Source organism: Trichomycterus rosablanca, chromosome 19, assembly GCF_030014385.1.
Source record: "Trichomycterus rosablanca isolate fTriRos1 chromosome 19, fTriRos1.hap1, whole genome shotgun sequence".
Taxonomy (NCBI): domain Eukaryota; kingdom Metazoa; phylum Chordata; class Actinopteri; order Siluriformes; family Trichomycteridae; genus Trichomycterus; species Trichomycterus rosablanca.
The window spans coordinates 15,724,434-15,752,080 of record NC_086006.1 but is presented as its reverse complement, the minus strand read 5'-3'; the positions used below and the strand labels follow the sequence as shown (position 1 = coordinate 15,752,080).

At 40.7% G+C, this 27,647-nt stretch overlaps 2 protein-coding genes across 2 annotated transcripts; one reads left to right on the top strand and one right to left on the bottom strand.

Annotated features, from left to right (window-relative positions):
- Nucleotides 1-2,973: 2,973 nt before the first annotated feature.
- haus8 (HAUS augmin like complex subunit 8) lies at nt 2,974-17,870 on the bottom strand. Its single transcript, XM_063015571.1, has 11 exons — nt 17,803-17,870; nt 12,415-12,661; nt 11,114-11,172; nt 10,972-11,030; nt 10,650-10,782; nt 9,851-9,958; nt 9,654-9,754; nt 8,023-8,181; nt 7,782-7,923; nt 6,529-6,670; nt 2,974-3,155 (listed from the first exon to the last, which is right to left on the bottom strand). The coding sequence occupies exons 2-11, from the start codon at nt 12,471-12,473 to the stop codon at nt 3,035-3,037; spliced, it is 1,083 nt and encodes a 360-aa protein (XP_062871641.1). The 5' UTR covers nt 12,474-12,661; nt 17,803-17,870; the 3' UTR covers nt 2,974-3,034.
- snx21 (sorting nexin family member 21) lies at nt 17,156-27,099 on the top strand. Its single transcript, XM_063015569.1, has 4 exons — nt 17,156-17,263; nt 19,155-19,426; nt 21,899-22,056; nt 25,544-27,099. Exons 2-4 carry the CDS (start codon nt 19,165-19,167, stop codon nt 26,252-26,254), a joined length of 1,131 nt encoding a protein of 376 aa, XP_062871639.1. The 5' UTR covers nt 17,156-17,263; nt 19,155-19,164; the 3' UTR covers nt 26,255-27,099.
- The last annotated feature ends 548 nt before the right edge of the window (nt 27,100-27,647 follow it).

Sequence of the window (27,647 nt, the reverse complement as noted above, 5' to 3'; positions counted from 1 at the left end):
ATACGATTTGTTTTCTTCTTCTGATTTTCTTTTGCCTTGTGAGAGACTCCTGCACTGTTGTTGCCCCCTCTGTTTTAAATAAGTACTACAACAATTTCTATTTTTAAGGACAGGACTGGTGCAAGGAGGATACCACAGAAGTACTAAGCCACCACACACTCATGCTTATTTCTTTACACCCCTTTTCCACCGCACAGCTAAGTCGTTATGACAATATATACTAGTTAAAAGTACAAATAAATATCTTCCACTTAATAGCTTTGCATGTTAGGATCTGCCAATGTTCCCATCAGTGATTGATATGACAAGAATGCCCCCTCATTAGTGACTGATGTGACAGGAATGTCTAAATGACAGATCCCCCTCCCCCCATTTTCAATTCATGTCTTATAGTATTGTACATTTTTTGGTTACCCTATCTGACAAGGCACCAAGCATACCTAAGCAGGATGTATGGATGGGGCAAGAAAAAGTGTCTACCACTGATTGGTAGATAGGTTGGTTGGTAGGTAGGTAGCTCAAGGTATACCTAAGCAGGTTCTGCATACCTAAGCAGGATGTATGGATGGGGCAAGAAAAAGTGCCGAACACTGATTGGTAGAAGGATTGGTTTGTTTGTTTGTTTATTATGATTTTAACGTCATGTTTTACACTTTTGGTTACATTCATGACAGGAAACGGTAGTTTATCTTCACACAAGGTTCTTCAGTTCACAAGGTTATATCAAACACAGTCATGGACAATTTTAGTATCTCCAATTCACCTCACTTGCATGTTTTTGGACTGTGGGAGGAAACCGGAGCACCCGGAGTAAACCCACGCATGCAAGGGGAGAACATGCAAACTCCACACAGAAAGGACCCAGACCACCCCACCTGGGGATCGAACCCAGGACCTTCTTGCTGTGAGGCGACAGTGCTACCCACTTAACCACCGTGCCGCCCAGATGGATTGGTAGATTGGTTGGTAGGGGGGGATAAGTAAGTAAAAGGCTCAAGGTACATTAGAAAAAAAAAAATTAAGTAGGTAAGTATAACTGTACAATTTTTGTAGGTAATAAATATAATAAAAATATGTACCATGTGAAATAATACACAATTATAAAAGTGTATAATTATTCAAAGAGCAATGCAGGTTGCATAAACAAAGTAGCATGGGTCTGTCCTGATAGTCCAGGTAGTAACTCAGTGTGCTATGATGTCCGGCCTTGGTAGTAGTCACGAACTGAACACTGGCAGATTCCTGTCACATCAACCACTAGTGGGAACATGGACGTACCCTGACATTATGTAAAGCTATTGTGGAGTATGTTTATTCATAGGTTGAAACGATGGCTCGGTGATGAGCATCGTCGCCTCACAGCAAGAAGGTCCTGTGTTCAGTTTCCAGATGGAGCTATCCAGGTCCTTTCTGTGTGAAGTTTGCATGTTCACCCTTTCACCCTGTGTCTGTGTGGGTTTCCTCTCACAGTCCAAAGACATGCAGGTTATTTGGAGCTAAAATTGCCTTGTGTGTGTGTGTGTGTGCCCATCTGCCCATGCTGTGATGGACCAGCAAGCTGTCCAGGGTGTTTACTACTACTTTCGCCCAGTGAATTGTACCCATCATGACCCCCACACAGGATAAAGCAGTGGTAAAAAAGACAAATTAATGTTTATTTATATTTTTACATAAGTATATTGGAGAGGCATTTTGAGCATATCTAAATATTGGACATGTCCCCACCCCCCAATATACAGTACAGTATAATGTGATTATAGCCTTGGGTCAAGCAGAATCACCAGAAGAGTGAGACAATACAAGTACCATATTTTAAACCAACCATATTTTAAACCAACTGCAACTTATTTTATTAATATGAGGTCATGAGCCTCACCTTCAGCAAACCCATCCTATTTTGAAATGAAAATGGACAGTAGCACATTAGGTACAGTCTGGATTTGGATGCTACCACACTGTACTGTAGGGTACCGTGCAATGAAAAAGGTGCTTTACTCAATCACACAGGGATTGCTCACCTAGATGTATGGTTATTAGGAGGAAACTGGAGTACTCAGTGGGAACCAAGATGGTAACAGAAAAAGCATGCCAAAATTCTCATAGAAAGTGACCGAAGGCCCATAACCCTAGGTTCTGTGCTGTTGTCGCACTAACTGGTTTGCCATAATTTATGTCACATATATTTTAAGCAATTCTTGAAGTTAAAGATATAGGTGTTCACTTTGCTGTTCACAAGCCTGTTGGTATAGGTTACCAATATTTGCAAACGTCTGTATATAAAGACATTTTAATAAAGAGGACAAAATATTTTTTCAGTGTACATCAAAAAGCCACCAGGATGTGGACATTGGACTTTACAAAAACAGCAGCTATGACGAAGGCGGATTCCTACAGGGATACGTATCGTACACGAAAAGGAATCCCTTCAGGCAATCGCACCCCTTAATGAGCCAAATATTGTCACTATAGGTGCCAGGCCTGTCGATAGCAAAGCTAAGAACTTGTGAGGTTGAGATGTAAGCTCTGGTGTGCTAGCGTGTTTAACACTGTGCCACCCGAATGCCCCAAGTTAGCCCACAATTGCTGAGGATTTAGTCTTTGTGGTGACCCCTAACAAATACAGTTGAAATGTATGAGGGAGAGAAGGTGGGATGGGGAATGACCTCCATGCTGCAGCAACTGCAAATTCTCATGTCTGGTCACGGCACTGCTATAAGCTGCAGAAAACGACAAAACAGAACCCCTTGATCTCAAATTGTGGTCTGTCAAAATGCAGAGGCTCAGATAATAGAATGGCGGCCAATAACATGGCTCCCAAGGGTCTGGGAAAGGTGGGTGCATAAAGCTTGCACACATACCTTGATAAGGTCTACATCATTAACATGAATAAAAGCTCAGTGATATTTATTAACTGATAATGATCCAGTAAAACAACATACTGTAAAAATAAATATAGATGACAATAAACCCCAGTCATTTTTAATGTTTTACTACTTTTCCTTATCCTTATCCTATGTACAAAAAAAAATCCAAATCAGTCTAGAAATAAACGTTGTGCTGTGTCATGTCCGATTTTATCTTCCTCCAAACACTGCTGGGCCAGGACTGTCTCTTGACTTACTAGTGAAGAAAGCTCCATCAGATCTGAAGATGTACTATAAAATCAAGTCATACAAAAACAGTCACATTAGATAAGAAATACAACATTATTATGGATGCAACCTATATTTGAAAAGAATACATATTAATATTAATATATTATTAATACATGAGAATACATAGGACATTGTGCCCATTCAGTCAAAAGAACATTTACAGAGATACAAGATTAGCACATACAGTGTATCACAAAAGTGAGTACACCCCTCACATTTCTGCAAATATTTCATTATATCTTTTCATGGGACAACACTATAGACATGAAACTTGGATATAACTTAGAGTAGTCAGTGTACAGCTTGTATAGCAGTGTAGATTTACTGTCTTCTGAAAATAACTCAACACACAGCCATTAATGTCTAAATAGCTGGCAACATAAGTGAGTACACCCCACAGTGAACATGTCCAAATTGTGCCCAAATGTGTCGTTGTCCCTCCCTGGTGTCATGTGTCAAGGTCCCAGGTGTAAATGGGGAGCAGGGCTGTTAAATTTGGTGTTTTGGGTACAATTCTCTCATACTGGCCACTGGATATTCAACATGGCACCTCATGGCAAAGAACTCTCTGAGGATGTGAGAAATAGAATTGTTGCTCTCCACAAAGATGGCCTGGGCTATAAGAAGATTGCTAACACCCTGAAACTGAGCTACAGCATGGTGGCCAAGGTCATACAGCGGTTTTCCAGGACAGGTTCCACTCGGAACAGGCTTCGCCAGGGTCGACCAAAGAAGTTGAGTCCACGTGTTCGGCGTCATATCCAGAGGTTGGCTTTAAAAAATAGACACGAGTGCTGCCAGCATTGCTGCAGAGGTTGAAGACGTGGGAGGTCAGCCTGTCAGTGCTCAGACCATACGCCGCACACTGCATCAACTCAGTCTGCATGGTCGTCATCCCAGAAGGAAGCTGACGCACAAGAAAACCCGCAAACAGTTTGCTGAAGACAAGCAGTCCAAGAACATGGATTACTGGAATGCCCTGTGGTCTGACGAGACCAAGATAAACTTGTTTGGCTCAGATGGTGTCCAGCATGTGTGGCGGCGCCCTGGTGAGAAGTACCAAGACAACTGTATCTTGCCTACAGTCAAGCATGGTGGTGGTAGCATCATGGTCTTGGGCTGCATGAGTGTTGCTGGCACTGGGGAGCTGCAGTTCATTGAGGGAAACATGAATTCCAACATGTACTGTGACATTCTGAAACAGAGCATGATCCCCTCCCTTCGAAAACTGGGCCTCATGGCAGTTTTCCAACAGGATAACGACCCCAAACACAACCTCCAAGATGACAACTGCCTTGCTGAGGAAGCTGAAGGTAAAGGTGATGGACTAAACCCAATTGAGCTCAATTCCTCAAGTGGAAGGTGGAGGAGTTCAAGGTGTCTAACATCCACCAGCTCCGTGATGTCATCATGGAGGAGTGGAAGAGGATTCCAGTAGCAACCTGTGCAGCTCTGGTGAATTCCATGCCCAGGAGGGTTAAGGCAGTGCTGGATAATAATGGTGGTCACACAAAATATTGACACTTTGGGCACAATTTGGACATGTTCACTGTGGGGTGTACTCACTTATGTTGCCAGCTATTTAGACATTAATGGCTGTGTGTTGAGTTATTTTCAGAAGACAGTAAATCTACACTGCTATACAAGTTGTACACTGACTACTCTAAGTTATATCCAAGTTTTAGTTCTAGTGTTGTCCCATGAAAAGATATAATAAAATATTTGCAGAAATGTGAGGGGTGTACTCACTTTTGTGATACACTGTATATACAATGTACAACCTGCTGTGAAATGTAAACCTGTCCCAACTTTTTGGACTATAGGATGGGATCAGACGGATGATAAAATAAAGAAAAATACATTTATGAATATAAGGTCAAGCAATAATGTTGAATAAGAAATCTTTCTCAAATTTTATTTTATGAGGTCATCTGTGCAGGCGAATGGAGTTCCTCCACATCAAATTCATCAAACCATGTCCTTATGGCTAGGGATGTCCCGATCACGTTTTTTTGTTCCCGATACCGATCCCGATTATTAATTTTGATTCCGATCCGATACCGAGTCTCAAACCGATACTTGTATTTTCTAGATATTGTCTAGATAAGAACTGGATAATACTGTTCAAACAGTGCACACTTCAAGTACATAACAGTTATTCAAATTAATCCAGTGTATATGTTTAACAACTAAATAGCTCTGCAGTGCTGAAGGGAAAAATGCTGCATCCAAGCTATTGGCTTAATGTTTTGTATTTTTACAAAATCAATCAAAATGATTGAGATAATTACAGTTTTACTTTAAACTTTACATTCGAAGAAAAAAAATCTGTTTAATGCAGAGATACACTAAAAATGAACAAAAATCTGTGTATCAGCTTAACTTGAATATAAGAAAAAAGTTGCTTAAAAGCATTACAGTAAAACCTGAATACCTAAATAAAATGGAAAGGCTCTTTTGTTATGACGGGTTTAGTAAAGCCGATTCCGATCAGTTAAAAAATGCCTTGATCGGCCCCGATCCCGATCTTTGAGATCGGATTGGGACATCCCTACTTATGGCTGTTTATTTATGTCTGTTTATTTTCAAAATAAAAGATGGGACACTAATACTAAACAAATCACAGAATAATGCATTCTGAGAAAACTGCATCTCCAAGCAAATCGAGTTGGTTGTGGACAGTGCTAAGTACAATTACATGCACAAACGAATCAGATTACTTGATACCTTGATTACCAAGTGCTACATGTTGTTACTAAAATAACTGACAAACATCAAAGTTTACATGAGTCAGTGATCCGATATCTCAGTGTGACGACTGGTAGTAGCGATACATTTTACTTGCACTGGCTTAATGATTAAATATTTTACACACCAATTATTACTATTATTGCAGCATTTACTGGCTCACTTGTTTGTGTATTTAAGAACATACTATAACAATACATGCTACCGACCTTGCCAGACGCTTAACAGACACAAGCGTGTCTGAGGGAGGGAATGTCAGCTAAGGTTTTTCTTTACTGCCATTGCACAAAGGCAGAGTTGTGGTGTCATTGGAGGTTCACATATTCTGTGTGTGTGTGAGAGAATCCACTCTAGGAAGGTGCAAACCAAGGCAGAGGAATTTGTGGGGAATTGAAATTGTTATTAATATTATAGAAAAATACCCAATTCTGAACAAAACTGATCTTTAGTTAAGTTCTTGTGTTGGAAATATACATAGCATTTCACAATCTGTAGCACTATTTTAACAATAGTGCATTTTCTCTATATTATATATTATATATAGTCATAGCTCAGTCCACAATGTTAAAATGATCTTCCAGACATTTCAGACTATTTGTGCATTGTGCCACTGATGTGACTTTACCTGAGCAGCTGCTGGTCAATCTCATGTGCAGTGTTTTTGATCTCCTTTAAACACTCTGCGGTGCCATCAGTGCCTGCTGAAACATTCTTGATGTACTGCTCCAGTGCAAGCTGACTCTGACTTAGACATGCTACTGCTTTATCTGTGTGACATGAACAAGCATCATTATTAGACTCAATAATTAAAATAACACTTGCAGTTTTAAACACTTTGGTTACATCATGACAGAAACAGTAGTTACTGGTTACACAAGATTCATCAGTTCAAGTTTTTTTTCATGAACAATTTTGTATCTCCAATTCATCTCACTTGCATGTCTTTGTACTGTGGGAGGAAATTGGAGCACCTAGAGGAAACCCACACGAACACAAGGAGAACATGCAATTTTCACACAGAAATGACCTGGGCAGCTACACCTGGTATTCAAACACAGGACCTTCTTGCTGTGAGGCGACAGTGCTACCCACCGAGCCACTGTGTCCCACCCATGCTTGCAGTGATGCACCAGCTGGTAACATTAAGTAAATAGGTGTTTTTTTTATTAATTTATTATAGCAAGAAACATCAATGGGTATAAGAAGATTTCCAAGACCCTAAACATTCTTGGAAGCACCACTGACTGGGAGTATTGTCTGAAAGTTACAAACTTATGGCGCTTTAGCAAACCTGCCTGGCCATGGTAGAAAGCACAAATTTTCATCCAGAGGCCTTAGCAAGCTTATCAAAACCCAGATTACTGCAAAATATTTACAGGATGTCCTGATGAAGTCTGGGACAAATGTTTCAGTGGCAACCATAAGGAGATCACTTAACAAACATGGTCAGATTCTATAATTCATGCCACTCTTAAACTAGACGCACAGTAAGGATTGAATGGAATATGCCAGAAGGAATTTGGATAGACCTGCAGAGTTCTGGGACATAGTTCTATGGCATTACGAATCAAAACTGGAGCTGTTTGGCCATATGAATAAGCAGTTTTTCTGACACAAGACAAACACGAGGCTTATGACCAGAACAATAGAATCCCCATGGTCAAGCATAAAGGTAGGCCAGTGATATCATGGAGATAGAGTTTTTACTGTTACAGGAACAGGCAGTCTAGACCATGTGACTGGCATTTAGAATCACAGAACCAATGAGGCATTTTGGGAAGCAATGTTTTGCCTTCTGTGGTGAAACTGAACCTTGAAACTTTCCAGCAAGACATTGATCCCAAGGTTGCTGTACTGCATAAAAAAGTTTGTACTTACCCAAAAACTTCCCTCTGTCCTCTTCTATGTGCAGGTTCTTTACAGGTAGCTCATGCCGAGTCGTGTCTATGGCTGTTGCAAATGTCTTGTACTCGTCTGCGAAATGCTTTGCAGTCGCAGCTACAGGCATTAATGCAGCAATCTGAAGAGAGATAACACACCAAACAGCAATCCTAATATACATAAAAACATTTATAAGATCAAACACTTACATAAAAATATATTATCTAAGAAATAAAACCTGCAGGGTGAGTAGATCATCAAGTTGTTTCTGCTTTTCGAGCAGGAGGCACTGACGTTTCTTGCTGATGACTTTTGAGCGCACCTTTTCTTCTTCCTCCATTATTGTAAGAAGATTCGCTTCTGCCTCTTGCTTAAGTTTCTGTGTACTGTTTTCAATCTGGATTCAAGAAAAATGTTTTAATGTGGTAAAACTAAACAAAAATAATAGAACACTAATGTAGAGCAAGTGCTGGATTTAATATAATTCCACTGCATATCCACTTATAATTATACAAAAACAAGGAAAATATATTCAGATATTACAAATTAATAACACTGGTACTTTGATTTAAAGCCATTTCAGCCTTGAGGCATTTAATATAAGCCGGTTATCACATGACAAGTATTTTGTGCTTTATTCACTGCAAGACTTATTGCAGGGTTTAAGCCTTTCATATGATACATGGCAAAACCGCTTTCGACTGGCCATGCCACTGAGCACCAAGCTTAAAATAAGAAACACTCTTACTACAGTACTGACAGTTTATACAAGAAAACTCTGCAATGGTTGTCATTGGTTATTGCTTTATACAATATTACACATTATATTTATACATTTTCGTCTGGATAATCTAAGGCTGAATTACATTATATTATAAAGCTACAAAAGCACAACAAGCGAATTCAGGATGAGGAAACTTGCTATCTGAAATGTAAACCCAGTTTTCACATTTCAGTTTACTAGTCGCCATGTAGGATTTTTCTCACTAGATTTAACCAATTTGACACGAATTTATCAAATTTTAAAAGCCAAAGGTTTTGCTTTTTTTTTATAAATCAAACATTTCAAGGCACAATTGTAAAAAACTTTGTGTTTTTACATGCACCCAACTTTCAAACAGGATGCTGGTCTGGACTGCAGGCACACACTGTGATTAATAAGAAATAGGCGCCAAGGTGGCAAAGCGGGATAGTCCGCTAGCACACCAGCGCCGAGATTCTGAACTCCTCGGTTCGAAACTCGGCATTACCACAGACTTTCGAACTCGGCGTTGCCACTCAGCTGGGCGCCATCTAGCGGGCAAAATTGGCAGTGTCTGCTAGGGCGGGATGACCAACATGTGGGTGGGGTCTTCTAACACTGTGCAAGGACCCTGATTAGAAGACAGGGGCGCCTGTGCAGAGTGCATGGGTTAAAAAAAAAAAAAGGAAAAGGTCAGAGGAGGCATGAGCAGGAAATATACCTTCCCTGAATGCAATCAGGGATCCCCAGCAGTGGAAGACAAATTGACCACGCTAAATCGGGAGAAAATGAAAGAAAATGCATAAATAAATAGAAAGTACTTTACTGTTAATGGTGCCCCCAAGTATAATACATATAATATAATACATTACAGAGATTTTTTTTTATACATTTGTTAATCATATTATGCACTGTAGAGGATGAAATACCAAAAATCTATGTAATCACTTGTTAAGGAATGTTGTTTCTTAACTGTTGGATTATTTGAGGATGCAATATTCGGCAAAGCAATAAGCATTAACCCATCTTTGCGTTTGCATACTTCATTTTCTTTCAGTTTTCATCTGAGCTGCATGAAATTTTGTCCAAATTGAAATGACAATTTCAATGTGATAAAAGTGAATAACCTTAGCTGTAAGAAAAGCCAGCAAGAAGGTCTCCAACTCCAAGTTCCTTTTCTGAGCTTTAGTGTCAACTGTACTTTGTTGTGCTGTTGGTGCTGCATTTTCTACATGAGGAAAAATAAAAGAACACCGCAATGTCAGTAAAGTCATATGTGTATTCCATGAACTGTATAGAGAATCATACACAATTTAAACTGTACCTTTAATAACTGAAAGATCAAAGTCTGGACACATGCAGTGACCATCCAGTACTGTTGACTGCAAGATATTTCCACCCAGACTTGAAGAGTCTAAAATGCTGGGCATAACTAACGGAAATAGTTTAACAGTGGTTAACAGTATGTTAGTCACAAATCAGTATGACATGGGTTCTGTCTGAAAACCTAGTGAGCTGTGAGCTGCCTAAGTAGAGAGTATTCTAATAAAACATCAAACTCATAAGGCAGATTATTCAGACGCACTACTTCGACAGAGATCACGCTGATTACACCACCACAGTTTTGTTAACTAAGCTAAGACAGTTAGCCACAGGCTATTGAAACCAATGGGCTGAGGCGGCACAACCCACTAGATTGCCAGCTGACATCTCCCTCCGTGTCACTGCAAGCCCGAATTTGCAAATAAATTACACTTAAAGTACACCTTTATACAAATTAAAAATCAATAAGAATTTATTTACATTTGAATAAAAATCCATTTGTTGCTCTGCATCAGCGTGCCGCAGTGAATGCTGGGATTGCCTTCACCACTAAAGAATCATTGGATGCTCCCTCGTTATTCAGTCAGATTATCACTCAGAATTAAGGCACCTTAGTAGGCAGCATTTTAAGGTATCTAAAAATTTGGACAGCCTTCTTCTCTAAAGCATGCATATGATGACATAAAATGCTGTGCATGTAAAGAGCTCACTAGGTTTTCAGACAGACCCATGGTTTTCTCTGCATCACTGCATTTCAGTTATAAAAAATTACAAATAAGTGAGAGAAAACACACACTTACAGGTTGAGTTCCGATCAGACTGACTAGATAAAGTTCGTCTTGGTGGAGTGCCAATTCTGGTTTTTTGGGTGCTGCCCACTTTGGGTGATGAAGGCCTGGGTGGACCAAGGACTGACTCATTCTGTGTGTTGCTCTAAGTAAAGCAGCAAGCAGACATTCAATTACAAGATTATTTCCTGGCATGTTGGAACAAAAAATGAACCTTACATATTCAATATGACATTAAATTTGACAGTATGACACAGAACATAAAGCATCGGACAGAAACTACACAGAGTTTCTACATGTTGCCATAGAGGGAAAAGAAGAAAGTCATTATTACCTTTGAAACCGACTTCTTTTCAGTCTGCATATAACGAGACTTCACTATTGTTCCAGATGCTGAATAAAAAGAAACAATATTAAGAAACTATTCTACGTTAAGAACAAGTGGATTAAATAAATGTATGAATTAACCACTTTACCTTTAGTCTTCTTTCTTGCGCCACTGTTTCCACAGCTGGTATCATTTCCAGAAACAGAACTAAAACGAAGAAAAGGAAAAAAAAGTTCAAACCTTTCTTTTCTTTGTAAAACCAAATGTAATAAATACGTAAATCCTATTTTATTGTAGAGGTAATGTATAAGGCTCTACCTAATTCACAGCAGTGAAAATCGCATTACATACACTGATCAGCCATAACATTAAAACCACCCCCTTGTTTCTACACTCACTGTCCATTTTATCAGCTCCACTTACCATATAGAAGCACTTTGTAGTTCTACAATTACTCACTGTAGTCCATCTGTTTACATACTTTTTAACCTCCTTTTACTCTGTTCTTCAATGGTCAGGACCCCCACAGGACCATGACAGAGCAGGTATTATTTGGGTGGTGGATCATTCTCAGCACTGCAGATACACTGGCATTGTGCTGGTATGAGTGGATCAGACACAGCAGCACTGCTGGAGTTTTTAAATACCGTGTCCACTCACTGTCCACTCTATTAGACACTCCTACCTAGTTCGTCCACCTTGTAGATGTAAAGTCAAAGACAGACGATCGATCATCTGTTGCTGCCGTTTGAGTTGGTCATCTTCTAGACCTTCATCAGTGGTCACAGGACGCTGCCCAAAGGGTGCTGTTGGCTGGATATTTTTGGTTGGTGGACTATTCTCAGTCCAGCAGTGACAGTGAGGTGTTTAAAAACTCCAGCAACCCTGCTGTGTCTGTCAGTGTCAGTGTCACTGCAGTGCTGAGAATTATCCACCAAATACCAAATAATACCTGCTTTGTAATGGTCCTGGGAGAGTCCTGACCATTGAAGAAAAGCATGAAGAGAAACAGATGGACTACAGTCAGTAATTGTAGAACTACAAAGTGCTTCTATATGGTAAGTGGAGCTGATAAAATAGACAGTGAGTGTAGAAACAAGGTGGTTTTAATGTTATGGCTGATCAGTGTATATACACACACCTTCTGTTTACACTTTACAGCTGTACACAAGTCACTACATTTTCAGTTTACGGCGTTTATACAGGTTGAATCCCAAAATACATATATACAAATAGCTTAATAATATGTCAAATAAATGAAATAAGACTTTATAGCCCTAGTTTATGCACTACATGTTCAATATTAGCTTATTTGTATTCCACCACTGTCGAACAGTCAAACTTTGTAGCGAACTAGCCTTCTATGGTCAGAACACGAAACGGCAGTGAAGTTACTATTTAACTGTTTAGTAAAATATTAATGTTAAAAGATTAAAAGCGTGTACTTACTCGGAGGAATCTTCAGCTTTATGTAGTTTCCGAACAGCTGTAATCTTCTTGGTGGCCATTCTTCAGAATCAGAACCGCAGCTGTTCGCGGCTTCCCGCTTTGTTTACTTCTTCGAATTACTTGTACTACTTTACTACAGTCATGATTCATTTCCGCCACCTGGTGTTGATAATGTGTAATCACCAACAGCAACATCATTTTATTTTTTTAATTGTCCTAGTCCCAGAGGGTTCTTCGGGAAAACTGGCTGAAAAGAACGTTTTAAATTACTACAGGTTATCTGATATATGCTACCCCTTCAAATTTTCTCCAATTTTCCCATTTTCTCCCAATTTTAGTGTAGTCAGTTTGTCTTCCGCTGCTGGGTATCCCTGATTTTTTGCAGTTGAGGAGGGTATATTGCTGATCACGCCATCTCCAACCCATGCGCAGCCCTTAACAGAACCCTTTTTCACCCATGCATCCTGCACAGGCGCCTCTTCCGCCAATCAGGGTCCTTACACGGCGTTTGAAGACCCCGCCCATATATTCCGGTCATCCCTCCCTGCAGGCACTGCCAATTATGCCCGCTAGATGGCGCCCAGCCGACCTACACAGGCTGGCCTACGCCTACCTGCCTATGCAACGCAGAGTTTCGTTTGAGTTCAGAATCTCGGCTCTGGGCACATATACAAGCAATTTTAAGTACATAAGTCGAAGTCATTTTGAGTTTAAATGCAAAACATCTACTTCTTTTGACAAAAGTTTACATACACTATTATTCAACCCCCAGCTTCAGCATTTGGTGGACCATACTTTTGCCCTAATAAGCTTTAATAATTTTGCTAAGTGCTAACAAGCTTCTGACACCAAGCTTCTGCCCATTCTTCCCATGCCAAAGATTTTCTATGGGATATAAATCTGGTGACTGAGAAGACCACTCCAGAATATTCCAGGACATATTACTTAATCAAGCTTTGGTTGACTTGGAAGTGTGCTTGGGGTCATTGTCTTGCTGGAAGGTTACATTTTCACCAAGGTTTAATTTGACCACAGAAGGTATCACATTCCTCCTTGGAATGCCCTTATATTTATTTGAATTCATGATGCCACTTCTTACCTTAAGGTTGAATCAATCTATTGAATCTTACCAGGATAAAAACCTTTTACAGCAAAAGACTGGGCGAAAAGAGACTGGGCGACCTGATTAAAAATAGACAAATGTGTCAGCGGCAACCATAAGAAGATCCCTTAACAACCAAGGACTTTATGGCATGACTCCATGATGTTTTATATAAATATAAAACAACAAGATGAAAAGACAATTGAGACAAGCACAAGTTACTGGAAGGGTGAAAATGGTTAGGAAAAGATACACAAGCAACAAAAAAGACCACAGCCTGAGAGGATTGTCAAGACAAGTCAATTCAAGAACTTGGAAAAGCATCACAATGAGGAGACTGAGCCTGGTGTCAGTGAATCAAAAGCCACCAGACATAGATGTATCAAGTAAATGGGCTACAACTGCTTCATTCCTAATATCAAGCCACTCCTGAAGAAGTGACAACGTCAGAAGCACCATACCCGGGCTAAGGAGAAAAAGAACTGGCCCAAAGTCCTCTTGTCAGAAATAATTTGCATTTCATTTGGAAGTCAAGGTCCTAGTGTCTGGAGAAAGAGTGGACAGCAACAGAATCCCTGGAGTGAAGTTTCCACAGTCTGTGATGGTTTAATGTGCCATGCCATCTGCTGCTGTTGGTCCACTGTGTTTTACAAAGTCCAAAGTGAATACATCCATCTACCAGGAGATTTTACAGCACCATCATGCTATCACCTGCTGACCAGCTTTATGGAGATGCAGGACCAAACTACTACAAATTGGTTTGCTGAGCAAAGCCTTTGGTGGATCCTCCTTTTATACCTAATGATACCCACACTTGTTAACAATTCACTTGGTTGATGTTGTATGTTTCAAAAAATGTAACTTCGATGTTAAACACACTGTGTGCAGTAAAGCCTTTACTATTCAGATTAGCCTGGGTTTTGAAGTTTTTTTGTAAATGTTAAACGAGTAAATATAGTAAATTTATATTTACCAGCACATAACAGTCGCATTGGGCTGAAGAAGCTGACTCTTCTAGAATTTTACCTACATCTATACATAAATTTAAAACTAAGTACAGTGTCAATTTATGCAATTTATGTTAAGAGAATGCCATGTCATTATTTTAGATTATGGTGGTGTGAAATACTGGGCACATGTTTAAACGTAACCATCAAAATGGACAGAAATAATCCAATACAGACATTACATATCACTGAGAGATCTCTTAGACCAGGGTTTTTGGTCCCTTAGGTGGGTCGAGTCCCTAAAAAAATGGGTCGCAGAGAAAAATAATAATAAATAAACTTGTACACAAACGCCCCCTTGTGGAGGCTTTATGATATCTTGTATAGAGAGAGTAAGATGCATTGTGTTGCCTTGGTCACTTGAAAAAAAGTTTGAACAACCCTTAGACTGATCAATATACTATTACAGGGTGGCACAGAGTCTTGGTTGGTAACACTGTAGCCTCACTGCAAGAAGGCCTTTGGTTTGATTTCCAGGTGGAGCGTTCTGGGTCCTTTCTGTGTGGAGTTTGTTCTCCCCGTGTCCACGTGGGTTTCTTCCGTGAGCTTCGGTTTCCTCCCACAGTCCAAAGACGTGCAGTCAGGTTAACTTGAGCTAATATTTGTTTATTCATTAGGATTTTAACATCATGTTTTACACACTTTGGTTACATTCATGACAGAAACAGTAGAAACAAGATTCATCAATTCACAAGTTGTCAAACAATTCACAATGTCAAACACATTCATGGACAATTTAGGAGTGTACCCAATTCATGCCTATTCTGTGAAAAAAAAAGACAATTGTGAGATCAGGCACTGATGTTAGGCCACTAGTGCAGGCCACTAGGTCTAAATAGAGCATGCTTTGTGCCCTGGGGCACAGTCATCCTGGAAAGGTAAGGGGCCTTCCCCAAACCAAAGCATATATATATATTTATATCAAAAAGCAGTCTCGACTTGCAGTCTTCAACCTCGAGTTGGTGAACAGGTTTCCATCAGAACCACCTCAGGGTAAAACAACAGAAAATTTAATTAAAATATAAAATCATTAAGAGTAAAATGTCAGTTCTGCAGAGAGTAGCTTTAGACTCCGGCACCCCTGATTACTACAGCATAACTAAAAAGGAGAGCAAGCAGGTAACAGTCATGAAGGCTTTCACAGGACGTCAGCACCCACCTCCCCCACAGTCATAAAACCTGAGTGATCGGACAAAAGAGACAGAACGACAGCAACCCAACGTCCCTGATCACCACACGTTTCTATGACCTAGAACCACCAAGCTCTGCACCTAGGGGTCAGAAATCAGGCACAGCCAGAATCCAACTGCCCAGACCCCAGACCGGTACCACACACCCCTAGTTTGGAAACACTAATCAGAGGTCTGAGTAAAAGGTCTGAGTATTCAGACTGTGTCTGAATACTGAACAGAGGTAGGGAGATTATTCCAAGTGATCTTCTTAATTCTAGGAATTCTAGAAATAAAGTTACTCTGCACCATGTGAACGAAGTGAACGTGCTAGGTTGTAGTGCTCAATAAGTTCACTATACTATGAAGCCAGACGATGTAGCGTTTTTTAGGTTAGTAAAAGTATTTTGTAATTAATGCGGAATTTAACATTACAGCCATAACATTAAAACCACCTCCTTGTTTCTATGCTCACTGTCCATTTGATCAGCTCCACTTACCATATAGAAACACTTTGTAGTTCTACAATTACTGACTGTAGTCCATCTGTTCTCTGCATACCTTTCTAGCCTGCTTTCACCCTGTTCTTCAATGGTCAGGACCCCCCACAGGACCACCACAGAGCAGGTATTATTTAGGTGGTGGATCATTCTCAGCACTGCAGTGACACTGACATGGTGGTGGTGTGTTAGTGTGTGTTGTGCTGGTATGAGTGGATCAGTCACAGCAGCGCTGCCGGAGTTTTTTAATACCGTGTCCACTCACTGTCCACTCTATTAGACACTCCTACCTAGTTGGTCCACCTTGTAGATGTAAAGTCAGAGACGATCGCTCATCTATTGCTGCATCAGTGGTCACAGGATGCCGCCCACAGGGCGCTGCATGTTGGCTGGATATTTTTTTGGTTGGTGGACTATTCTCAGTCCAGACTATTCCACAGCGCTGCTGTGTCTGATCCATTCATACCAGCACAACACACACTAACACACCACCACAATGTCAGTGTCACTGCAGTGCTGAGAATGATCCACCACCTAAATAATACCTACTCTGTGGTGGTCCTGGGAGAGTCCTGACCATTAAAGAACAGGGTGAAAGCAGGCTAACAAAGCATGCAGAGAAACAGATGGACTACAGTCAGTAATTGTAGAACTACAAAGTGCTTCTGTATGGTAAAATGGACAGCGAGTGTAGAAACAAGAAGGTGGTTTTAATGTTATGGCTGATCGGTGTATGATCAAACAGTTTATTAGAGGGTCCCTTAAAACATTGGAGAATTAAAGACAATTTGGCAAATAAAAGGTCAGAAATGAAAATATTATTTATTGTAGATGACTTAAATCCAACAAAGGCGATAAAGTAGTTCTAATTAGTGTGATTGTTGTGATATTAGAATCACCTTTGCTAGCGCTACTGTGTGGATGTGGATGCGTCCGCCTACTGAACTCGGCAAAGAGGGAAGAACTCCTTAAATCCTGCCCTTCTGCGCTGCAATGCCTCTTCATGACTTTTATACAATTCCCGGTGTGAATATGAACGTATATTGTCTTTATTCCTGATATTTACTTGAGGTAAATTAATAATTTATATCGTTTTTTTCTGTTTAGCTTTAATACCAGATGAAGTGATAAGCGACAGTAATTTAAACTTCTGTATTCTGCATTAGCTCACTGGCTATTTGTTTTTAGCCGCCGAATGCAAGTGCTTGTAACTAAGTTTTAAGTTTTTATATATAATATACATAATATTTATAATGTTATTTATCGTCAAATGCATTGCTTTGAAATATCTTATTAGATGTAGTATAGTTCTTATCGCTTAGACAGGCATTAAATCTCCTGCAATGCTGGCTAAGGTTGCCTAGCTTAACTTGTTTATCATAGTCCAATGTGCTTATGTTTATACAACATATTGACATCTATTAATAAAGGTTCTGTTTAACATGTAAACAAAATAATTGTAAAATGCTGGAATGGTTAGAAGGAGGAAATGTGTCTTTTCAGTCATTTCAGTCATAATTTCAACAGGTTGGAAGCTGTTTGAGGACCTGCATGATCTACAGGAAAAGGACTTCTAGATGTACACTATATTGCCAAAAGTATTCACTCACCCATCCAAATCACTGAATTCAGGTGTTCCAATCACTTCCGTGGCCACAGGTGTATAAAACCAAGCACCTAGGCATGCAGACTGCTTCTACAAACATTTGTGAAAGAATGGGTCACTCTCAGTGAATTCCAGCGTGGTACCGTGATAGGATGCCACCTGTGCAACAAGTGAAAATTCATCGCTACTAAATATTCCACACTCAACTGTCAGTGGTATTATAACAAAGTGAAAGCGATTAGGAACGACAGCAACTCAGCCACGAAGTGGTAGGCCACGTAAAATGACAGAGCGGGGTCGCCAACTTTCTGCAGAGTCAATCGACCTCCAAACTTCATGTGGCCTTCAGATTAGCTTAAGAACAGTGTGTAGAGAGCTTCATGGAATGGGTTTCCATGGCCGAGCAGCTGCATCCAAGCTTTACATCACCAAGTGCAATGCAAAGCCTCGGATGCAGTGGTGTAAAGCACGCCGCCACTGGACTCTAGAGCAGTGGAGACGTGTTCTCTGGAGTGACGAATCACGCTTCTCCGTCTGGCAATCCGATGGACGAGTCTGGGTTTGGCGATTGCCAGGAGAACGGTACTTGTCTGACTGCACTGTGCCAAGTGTAAAGTTTGGTGGAGAGGGGATTACAGTGTGGGGGTGTTTTTCAGGAGTTGGGCTCGACCCCTTAGTTCCAGTGAAAGGAACTCTTAATGCTTCAGCATACCAAGAGATTTTGGACAATTTTATGCTCCCAACTTTGTGGGAATAGTTTGGGGATGGCCCCTTCACAGTCCTGACCTCAACCCGATAGAACACCTTTGGGATAAATTAGAGTGGAGACTAAGAGTCAGGCCTTCTCGTCCAACAAAGAATGGTCAAAAATTCCCATAAACACACTCCTAAACCTTATGGAAAGCCTTCCCAGGGTGGGCTGACATCATATTAAACCCTATAGATTAAGAACGGAATCTCACTCAAGTTAATTTGCATGTGAAGGCAGACGAGCGAATACTTTTGGCAATACAGTGTATGTCTATCTACAAGTATATAGTACTAACTAAATTACAAACTGTATCTCATATCAACCAGGCCAGGCATTGTTTGTTTATTTAGTTTCACGTTCAAACTGGTCTCTGTGAATTAAACATGAGCCCAGCTCAGCTTCTTTCAAGGTTTGGGCTCTGGTTTCACAGATCAGTGGAATATCAGGACAGGATAGACCTTCCACTGTTTCCATTGCAGCCCATGTAGGTTCACAGAGAGCGTTCAGTACCTTTGAATTGCCTATGCACTCGATATGACCGTTGAGAGGCTTGAGCTTTTTCAGATCTGTTTTGGCTCTCAATTTCATGGTGATATTTTTTCCAGGACTGTTCTGATGGCATCTAAGCTCCTGGACAGACTTCGCCGCTCGTTCTTTAAAGAAGGAGAGCTGCCGGCAGACTCGGACGGCGCCGACGACTTCCCGGAAAGCTCTGAACTCGAGGATGATACAGACTGCGTCTCGGCCAGGCTCAGTGGAACCCTCTGCTTCGAAGGTGATGGAGTCTTGGAATCTGAAGATGCGGGAGAAACGTCTGGTCCAGACAGTGATTCAGACTGTTTTGTGGAGTCTTTTGATAATGCATGCAGCAGCACAGGTAACTCTTTGACACCCTTCCACTTTTATATAGCGGCAAGCTATTACATTGTCAAAGTAATCATTCAATCACACAATTTTATATAGTCTTATGCAAAAGTTTGTTTACCCCTAATCAATGTGAAATTGTGAACATTTTAGGGCAGTTAATGTACTGTACTAGTAATCAAAAGGTTCAAGCCCCACCACTGCCTGGTTGCCACTGTTCAAATTGCTTGGATTGCATATGGTTACAAATGAAATACTTAAAATGCAAATAAACATCTTAATTATTAAAAACATTTCTAATATGTTAAACACAATACTAACCTTGGCTGCATAATCTATACAGCTTTTGGTTGTCGGCTGCATGCTTCTGTAAAGCATCAGGGAGCGCCTTCTTCCTGGTGGTGTCTTTCTGTTTGATACGTTCTTTTACGTGCTTGATTAAATTGGTTATATTGTACAAAGCAATCATACTTCACCCCCTTGGCACGCCGCCTTTACACAAGTAAAGAGAGTCTTGATTTTTGAAGTTTCCAGACTAAAATATCCCCTTACTTCCATATCCGATTAATAATTGGCGTTAATAAGGGATTTGATACCATCATAGGATCGGGTTGGTCCCATCTCTGATACGTGTGTTTTGCTTACCTTGGAAGAAATGATGCCAGAATGCACTGGGAAGAAAGCAAGCCAGCAGAGGCAGTGTTGGGAAATCGTCCATCCTAATGGTAGTGAAATCGTCCATTCACTAACGGTAGTGGCCTCTTTCAGCAGGATAATGCTCTGTCACACTGTGTACTAAGTGTTCAGGAATGGTTTGTGGAAGCGTAGGAGTTCAGGGGCAGTGTACACATGATGCTGTACACATGAGGCACGCCAGAATAACACACGTATCTGATAAAAGGCCAAACACAGCTTGCAATAAAACATTTAATCCTGAAATGTATCATTTATGACAGCAGAAGACAACAGATCCTAACAGCAAAGACCATGAAGTAACTATTCAACAATACAAAAGCAAAACACTGTTAATAATGAAACTAAACAGACACAACTTCACTAAATAAAACAGAATAGCGAATAAAATACGTTTTCTGTCATGAACATGGCCCAGAAAATTAACTAGTAACTAACAAAGTTCATAGTGATGACTTGGCCTCCAAATTCACCAGATCTCAGTCTGATCAAGCATCTGTGGGATGTGCTGGACAGAAAAAGTCTGATTCATGAAGGCCCCACCTTAAAAGGATTTAAGGGATCTGCTGCTAACGCGTTGGTGTTAGATATCACAGGACACATTCAGAGGTCTTGTAGAGTTTAAGTCTTAATGAGTCAGAGCTGTATTGGTGGCACAAAAGCAGACCTACACACAATTTGTCAGGTGGTTTTAATGTTATGGCTGATATATTAATGTTTTGTGAGTGTAACAAAGTAATATTAATATTTATTGATTAGGTATTTTAAACTATTAATATTTAGGAATATTATTTGCTGGTTTCTAAATAATCTTTGTCTTACTTCCAAAATAATGAAAAAAAACTGTAGTGAATCACCACTGATGTTTTACCCCCCAATAAACAGTTTTAAATGAATTAAATTATATTAAATAATTAATGTGTTAATGTGTAGTGTTTTTTTCCATTTAAGCTTTTATGGGATTGCAGAAAAGTAGTTGGGTAATGAACAGATCACCCACTCATCCAAGAACTGCTTAAATTAGACAAAGAACTTTACACCGAGGAGTTTCCATTGTCTACTGCTGGATTCCCAGTCATAGTGGCATAGAAGGTAATGAAAAAGCGAGAAACGAACAGATTGCTTGGAGATACATCCCGATAACTGATGCCTACCCAGAAATCAAAGATTACTGCAGAATAAAATGTTAAGAAGATTGGTCCAGCAATTCCCAAAACATACTGCATGAAATAACTCCCCACATCAATGTTGAACACAACTGAGGCAAGACCAGACAATTATAACCAGGTGCCGAATTGGTCATACTGCCCTCACCCACCGACACCTCCTGGTTGGCGAGCAGGCACCAACCTGTCAATTATGTGCTACAACCCTTACAATTAAACACATTTTGTTAGAATGTCCTAGAATTTCAGCCATTAGAGATGACTTTTATAGGGTTGAGAACATGCAAGAGATGTTCGAGAACTTTTTAGACAGACTCGATATAAAACAAATGATCTGAACAAATAATAATGTACAGTTTCAATATCTGTCTATGCCATAAATATAGCCATTATGTTGCTGATATGGCAATAAACCCAAACAAACAAACACGCTAGGTAATGTTAATGTTTTCTGCAAGAACGACTGCCTTTTGGACATCGGGCAGTGTCATGTCTTTGACCCGTAGACAGAAATATGAACACGCAGAATGCTTTCACTTCCTATTTTTAAAAGAGATTCTGATGCGTGTCAGTTCTATTTATGTTTCTAAGTTTCTCAGTTTTGTCATTTCTACTGTATTTCGTAGATATAAGCCCTGTAGGTCCTTCTCAGAAGGGCTCCGGTATGCTCACCAAACAGTTACAAGAGAGTTGGCGAAATCTGCGCAACCGCTGTGTGGTGGAAAAGCTTGTGTTTGAGGTGACTGATGCCAGCGTAGTACACGAGGCCAACTCCAAATATGTGGTGAGCAGTAACAATTTATCTGTAACAATTTACCTGTAACAATTTACCTGTATATAAAACATCACTTCTGATTAATGAGTTCGGTGGGTAGCACTGTCGCCTCACAGCAAGAAGGTCCTTACTGTGTGGAGTGTGCATGTTCTCCCCCTGTCTGTGTGGGTTTCCTCCGGGAGCTCCGGTTTCCTCCCACAGTCCAAAGACATGCAAGTGAGGTGAATTAGAAATACAAAATTGTCTGTAACTGTGTTTGGCATTAAAGACCTGAACTGATGAATCTTGTCTACCTGTCCTGTCATGAATGTAACCAAAGTGTTTAAAACATGCCGTTAAAATCATAATAAACTATAAAAAAATATATATATATTAATTACTAAGCAGGTGTGAAAGATTTATTTAAAACACACTAGCAGACCAGAGCTGACATTTTGAACTCATCATTTCGAAACTCGGCTCTGCCATCCGACAGGTTGGGCGCCTACATGAACAACGATTGGCTATTGTTCATACAGGGTGGGAGCCAGACGGGACCTCATAACTAATGCAATTACGACCTCTGCTGGCTGATTGATGGTGACACAAAGCTGATCCGCATATGAACTCACCTTGTGCAGGTGAAAAGATGCAGTCGACTACTGCACACGTGTCGGAGGGGGTGCGTGTTAGTCTTGGCTCTCCTCAACCAGCATCAGTAGAGATGAAGCATAATGCAATCGGGTATCTGGACACGACTACAGCGATTATGTGATTCGGTTTGGGGAAGGCCCTTTACTTTTTCAGTGGGTGACTGGGCCCCAGGGCACAAAGTAAGGTCCATATAGACATAGTGGCCTGCAGACAACCCTAACTTTAACTCCATTCAACACTTTGTGAGTCCGGCCTTCTGGTCTAACATCAGTGCCTGACCTCACAAATGCTTTTATGACTGAATAGGCATAAATCGGGCTATTGCGAAAAGCCTTTTCTAGAAAAGTGGATGTTAAAGCTGCAAATGTGACGCTAACCATATTATAACCAAATTAATGCAAATGGGTTTGAAATGAGGTGCTGTCTACAAGCCAATGAGTATACACTGATCAGCCATAACATTAAAACCACCTCCTTGTTTCTATACTCACTGTCCATTTTATCAGCTCAACTTACCATATAGAAGCACTTTGTAGATCTACAATTACTGCTTGTAGTCCATCTGTTTCTCTACATACTTTTTTTAGCCTGCTTTCAACCTGTTCTTCAATGGTCAGGACCCCTACAGAGTAGGTATTATTTAGGATCATTCTCAGCACTGCAGTGACAATGACATGGTGGTGGTGTGTTAGTGTGTGTTGTGCTGGTATGAGTGGATCAGACACAGCAGCGTTGCTGGAGTTTTTAAATACCGTGTCCACTCACTGTCCACTCTATTAGACACTCCTACCTAGTTCGTCCACCTTGTAGATGTAAAGTCAGAGACGATCGCTCATCCATTGGCGCTGTTTGAGTTCATCTTCTAGACCTTCATCAGTGGTCACAGGACGCTGCCCACAGGGCGCTGTTGGCTGGATATTTTTTTGGTTGGTGGGTTATTCTCCATCCAGCAGTGACAGTGAGGTGTTATTCTCCATCAGTGCCGCTGTGTCTTATCCACTCATACCAGCACCACACACACTAACACACCACCACCATGTCAGTGTCACTGCAGTACTGAGAATGATCCACCACCTAAATAATACCTGCTCTGTGGTGGTCCTGGGAGACTCCTGACCATTGAAGAACGGCATGAAAGGGGGCGAACAAAGCATGCAGAGAAACAGATTGTCTACAGTCAGTAATTGTAGAACTACAAAGTGCTTCTATATGGTAAGTGGAGCTGATAAAATGGACAATGAGTGTAGAAACAAGGAGGTGGATTTAATGTTATGGCTAATCAGTGTACATACACACAGATTGGATTCACAAAATGACAAAACATTTGATTAAGAAACCCAAGAAAGTGCAGAAATAAACCAATAAATCAAAAGAGGAAGGCCTTTTGACATGATCTTCCTCTTAATAATGCTTGATCTTTTTTAAACTGGTGGGTGTAACCTCTAGTTACAGAGAGCTGCAAATCAGGGTGTATGAATCAAGATCTACTCAGTAGCTCAGCCAGTCAGACAAGTGAATACCTGTTGAGTTCTTGTGACGTTCCACATTTGGTTAACCAGAGATATTGTTGAAAAGGTGTGCTCCATTTACATGTGCCTGCCTGCTATATGACTTGTAAAAGCAAAGGCGGAGAAACCTGTTTACACGGTGTGTCAGCATCATTTACCTGCTCTATTTAAACCAAAGGGTTATAAGTGTGACTACAAAGCATGCCATTGTTTTTATGCTTTTCCTTCCCATTTAGTGTAGCCAATCCGCTGCTGGGAACTCCAATGCCTTCCAAGGAGGGTGCCCACCAGTCACTTCTTTTTCTCCCATACTTTGGTGGATTTGCATGTGAGGTTGGCTTCATGTACAGAGAGCCACATCTCGATCTCTGCGCTCCTCCACTTTCTGTACAGGCGCCCTAAGCAACCAAGGTCCTTAAACAGTGAGCAGTAAGCAGACTGTGGAGTAGATTAACCCTAATACATGTGGATTAGAAATAGAAATGACTAGCACAAGGTGCCCAGGTGGCGCAGCGGGATATTCCGCTTGCACACCAGCGCCGAGATTCTGAACTCCTTGGTTCGAAACTCGCCGTTGCCACCGGTCGGCTGGGCGCCATCTAGCGGGCATAATTGGCAGTGCCTGCAGCTAGGGCTTCAAATGCTGTGTAAGGACCCTGATTGGCAAATAGAGAGGTGCCTGTGCAGAATGCATGGGTGAAAAAGGGTTCCACTAAGGGCTGCACGTGGAAGGAGGAGGCGTGAGCAGCAATGTACCCACTTCGACTGCAATTAGGGATCCCCCAGCAGTGGAAGACAAACTGACTACGCTAAATTGTGAGACAAATGGGAGAAAATGCATAAATAAAATAGAAAAAAACTTTGACACAAAATCTGCTTGTCAGTTGTGCAGATGCTACAAATCGTTTGGACCCCTGTGTATAGCAGTAATAACGATGGATCTTCAAAAAGTTTCTGCACTTTTATATTTTGTTGGAAATGGTAAGGGTGGGAGGAGGAGTAATTGGTCGTGTCTGAGAGAGAGCCTATAGTCCGTATTTAGCGCCATCTGATTTGTACCTTTTTGGACCGCTCAAAGAAGCTTTAAAGGAAAGAAGATTTTCATGTGATGCTGATGTGAAAGCAGCGGTGCATCAGTGGCTACACGCTCAACCAAAAACATTTTTTGCTGATGGCATTAAACAGTTGGTACGGCACTGGGACAAATGCATCAGAGGGTGACTATGTAGAAAAGTGATGTAATTTGTTTTTATAATTCTTAATAAATAGAGTTAAAAAAGTGCTGAAACTTTTTGAAGAACCCTCGTATAAATAAGTCAATACACTTTCTCACCTGACTTTTATCCTTCACACAGCTTTACACCATTCAAGTCATCCAGTCCAGCACATTCGACAAAACACCTGCAGTCATCGCCCGCCGTTACACCGACTTCGAGCGGCTGCACAACCTCCTGCGCAGGCGGCATCGCGTAGACATGGAGGGCGTCCACTTCCCGCGCAAGAAGCTGCGCCGCAACTTTGCGGCCGAGACCATCGGCAAGCGAAGCCGAGCCTTCGAGCAGTACCTTTCTCACCTGCACTCTCTAGCCGAGGTACGCACTTCACCCGCCTTTCTGGAGTTCTTCTACCTGGGTGAGCTTCGCGGAGGGCAGACCCTGGTATGCGCCGGCCGCTACGGGGAAGCACTGAATACCCTGCTCAATGCACTCTATCTACAGGAAAAGCTGGACTCACCATATGAGACTCACCTCCTGTTCACACTCTCAGCCTTGACAGGTTGCTGCCAAGAGTTGGACAGGCTGAGTGATGCGCAGGATCATTGCGAACGCGCGCTGAACAAACTGGCGCCCTCGACGGAGATGCAAAAGAAACAGAAAAAGCAGCTTCACCCACTGCTGGTGCCACTTCTGCAGGCCAACGTCAGGCTCTGCTGGAAGATCGCCAAGGACAAGCGGCGCTGGGAGGCTCTGCTGAATGAGATCCAGGAGCTGGGCGTGGACATCGAAAATCAGCCCGATTTAAAGGAGTATGTTGTGAAAGAGAATCTTTTGGAAAACGAGGGGTAGTTCCGGGTCATCTAGATAGCATCTAAATTAAGAGGGCATTAGAGAATAAGGACAGCAGTAGATATTAGCCTAACAAAGGGATTTTTGATGTATAGAACCTGTGGAAATATCACTAACCCACTTTATTTGCAGAAGATAATCATATTTTTGGAATTTCATGACGTTCACCAGCATTTTTACCGTTTCATGTTTTGCACAAAAAACTGTAAATATTATTACACTTACAAATATAAAACTATATATAAAAATTTAAATTGCTTTAAATATAAACACAGCCTTAGGAGAGGTATATTTTTATAAAAGAGTGCATTTAATTACATGAAACTCACCGGTAAAGGGCATTTTATATTGAAATTAAAGGGAACGAGAATTTAGGGGATTATTTTAAGATAGAATTTTAACAGATTTTAACTATTTTTATCTATAGAATAGCATGTGTACTACAAAAAGTACTGCAAAAATTGTATAATTTCATCACGCTACATATCGAGTGTTTATTATCTATTTATTTATAATTTAGAGAAAATCATTTGTAATAAAATATTCCTTTTTTAGACCGTCTAGCTACCCTCCCATCCTCCTAAACTAATCCAGGAATATAAACTGCATAATGTTGCTCACGTAATATTTTTTAAGTTTCATTTACTGCACTGTTTATTGTTTGCACATTTACAGAAATATAGCACTACTATTTACAGAATCCTTATCAGTAATGTATTGGAGGAAGAATTTGGTTCATTTTGCACTCTGTAGATATGTTGTGTAGTTATTATGCATGCCGTTCTATCATTTGACATGTTCTATTTTCATTTAAAGATATGCCACATTTCCAGGTTTTAATAAAAATAAAACACATTTAAACCAAACCATATGTTTCTCTTTCTTATCATATGCCTCTGATTATACACTGATGAGCTAAATATTAGGACCACCCCTCAAAAATGTCCATGTCATGCTCAGGGATGTATTAAAAGTTGGGCTGATGATATTTACTAGTAGTACTCATGTTAAATGCCACATATATGCTCAGAAATAAACACCTGATTGACTTCGATAAGGGCTGAATGTCTATGGCCAGGCAACTGATAGATAGATAGATACTTTATTAATCCCGAAGGAAATTAAGGACTGGGTTGATGTATCTCCCGAAATGGCAAGTGCTCACCACCATGTGCACCAAGACATGATGCCAGGGGACACAAAGCCTATGACATCTGGTAAAGACTAAAAGAAGGGCTGCTGTTTGCATATAATTAATACTGCTGATGTTGTTACTGTGTCACAGCACAGTGCATTAAACTCTGAGTATGAGACTGTAAGACAAAGTGCTCCTGCTCCTGCATTATCGAAATTGCCAACAGTGGACACAAAGGCATCTGTACCGGACATTAGA

Coding starts and splice junctions, on each gene's coding strand:
- haus8 (XM_063015571.1), bottom strand. CDS start 12,473: ATGGCCACCAAGAAGATTACAGCTGTTCGGAAACTACATAAAGCTGAA. Junction 11,031..11,113: donor CGCAAGAAAGAAGACTAAAG/GTAAAGTGGTTA, acceptor CTTTTTATTCAG/CATCTGGAACAATAGTGAAG. Junction 10,783..10,971: donor AAAAGAAGTCGGTTTCAAAG/GTAATAATGACT, acceptor TGCTTTACTTAG/AGCAACACACAGAATGAGTC.
- snx21 (XM_063015569.1), top strand. CDS start 19,165: ATGGCATCTAAGCTCCTGGACAGACTTCGCCGCTCGTTCTTTAAAGAA. Junction 19,427..21,898: donor TAATGCATGCAGCAGCACAG/GTAACTCTTTGA, acceptor TGTATTTCGTAG/ATATAAGCCCTGTAGGTCCT. Junction 22,057..25,543: donor AGGCCAACTCCAAATATGTG/GTGAGCAGTAAC, acceptor TCCTTCACACAG/CTTTACACCATTCAAGTCAT.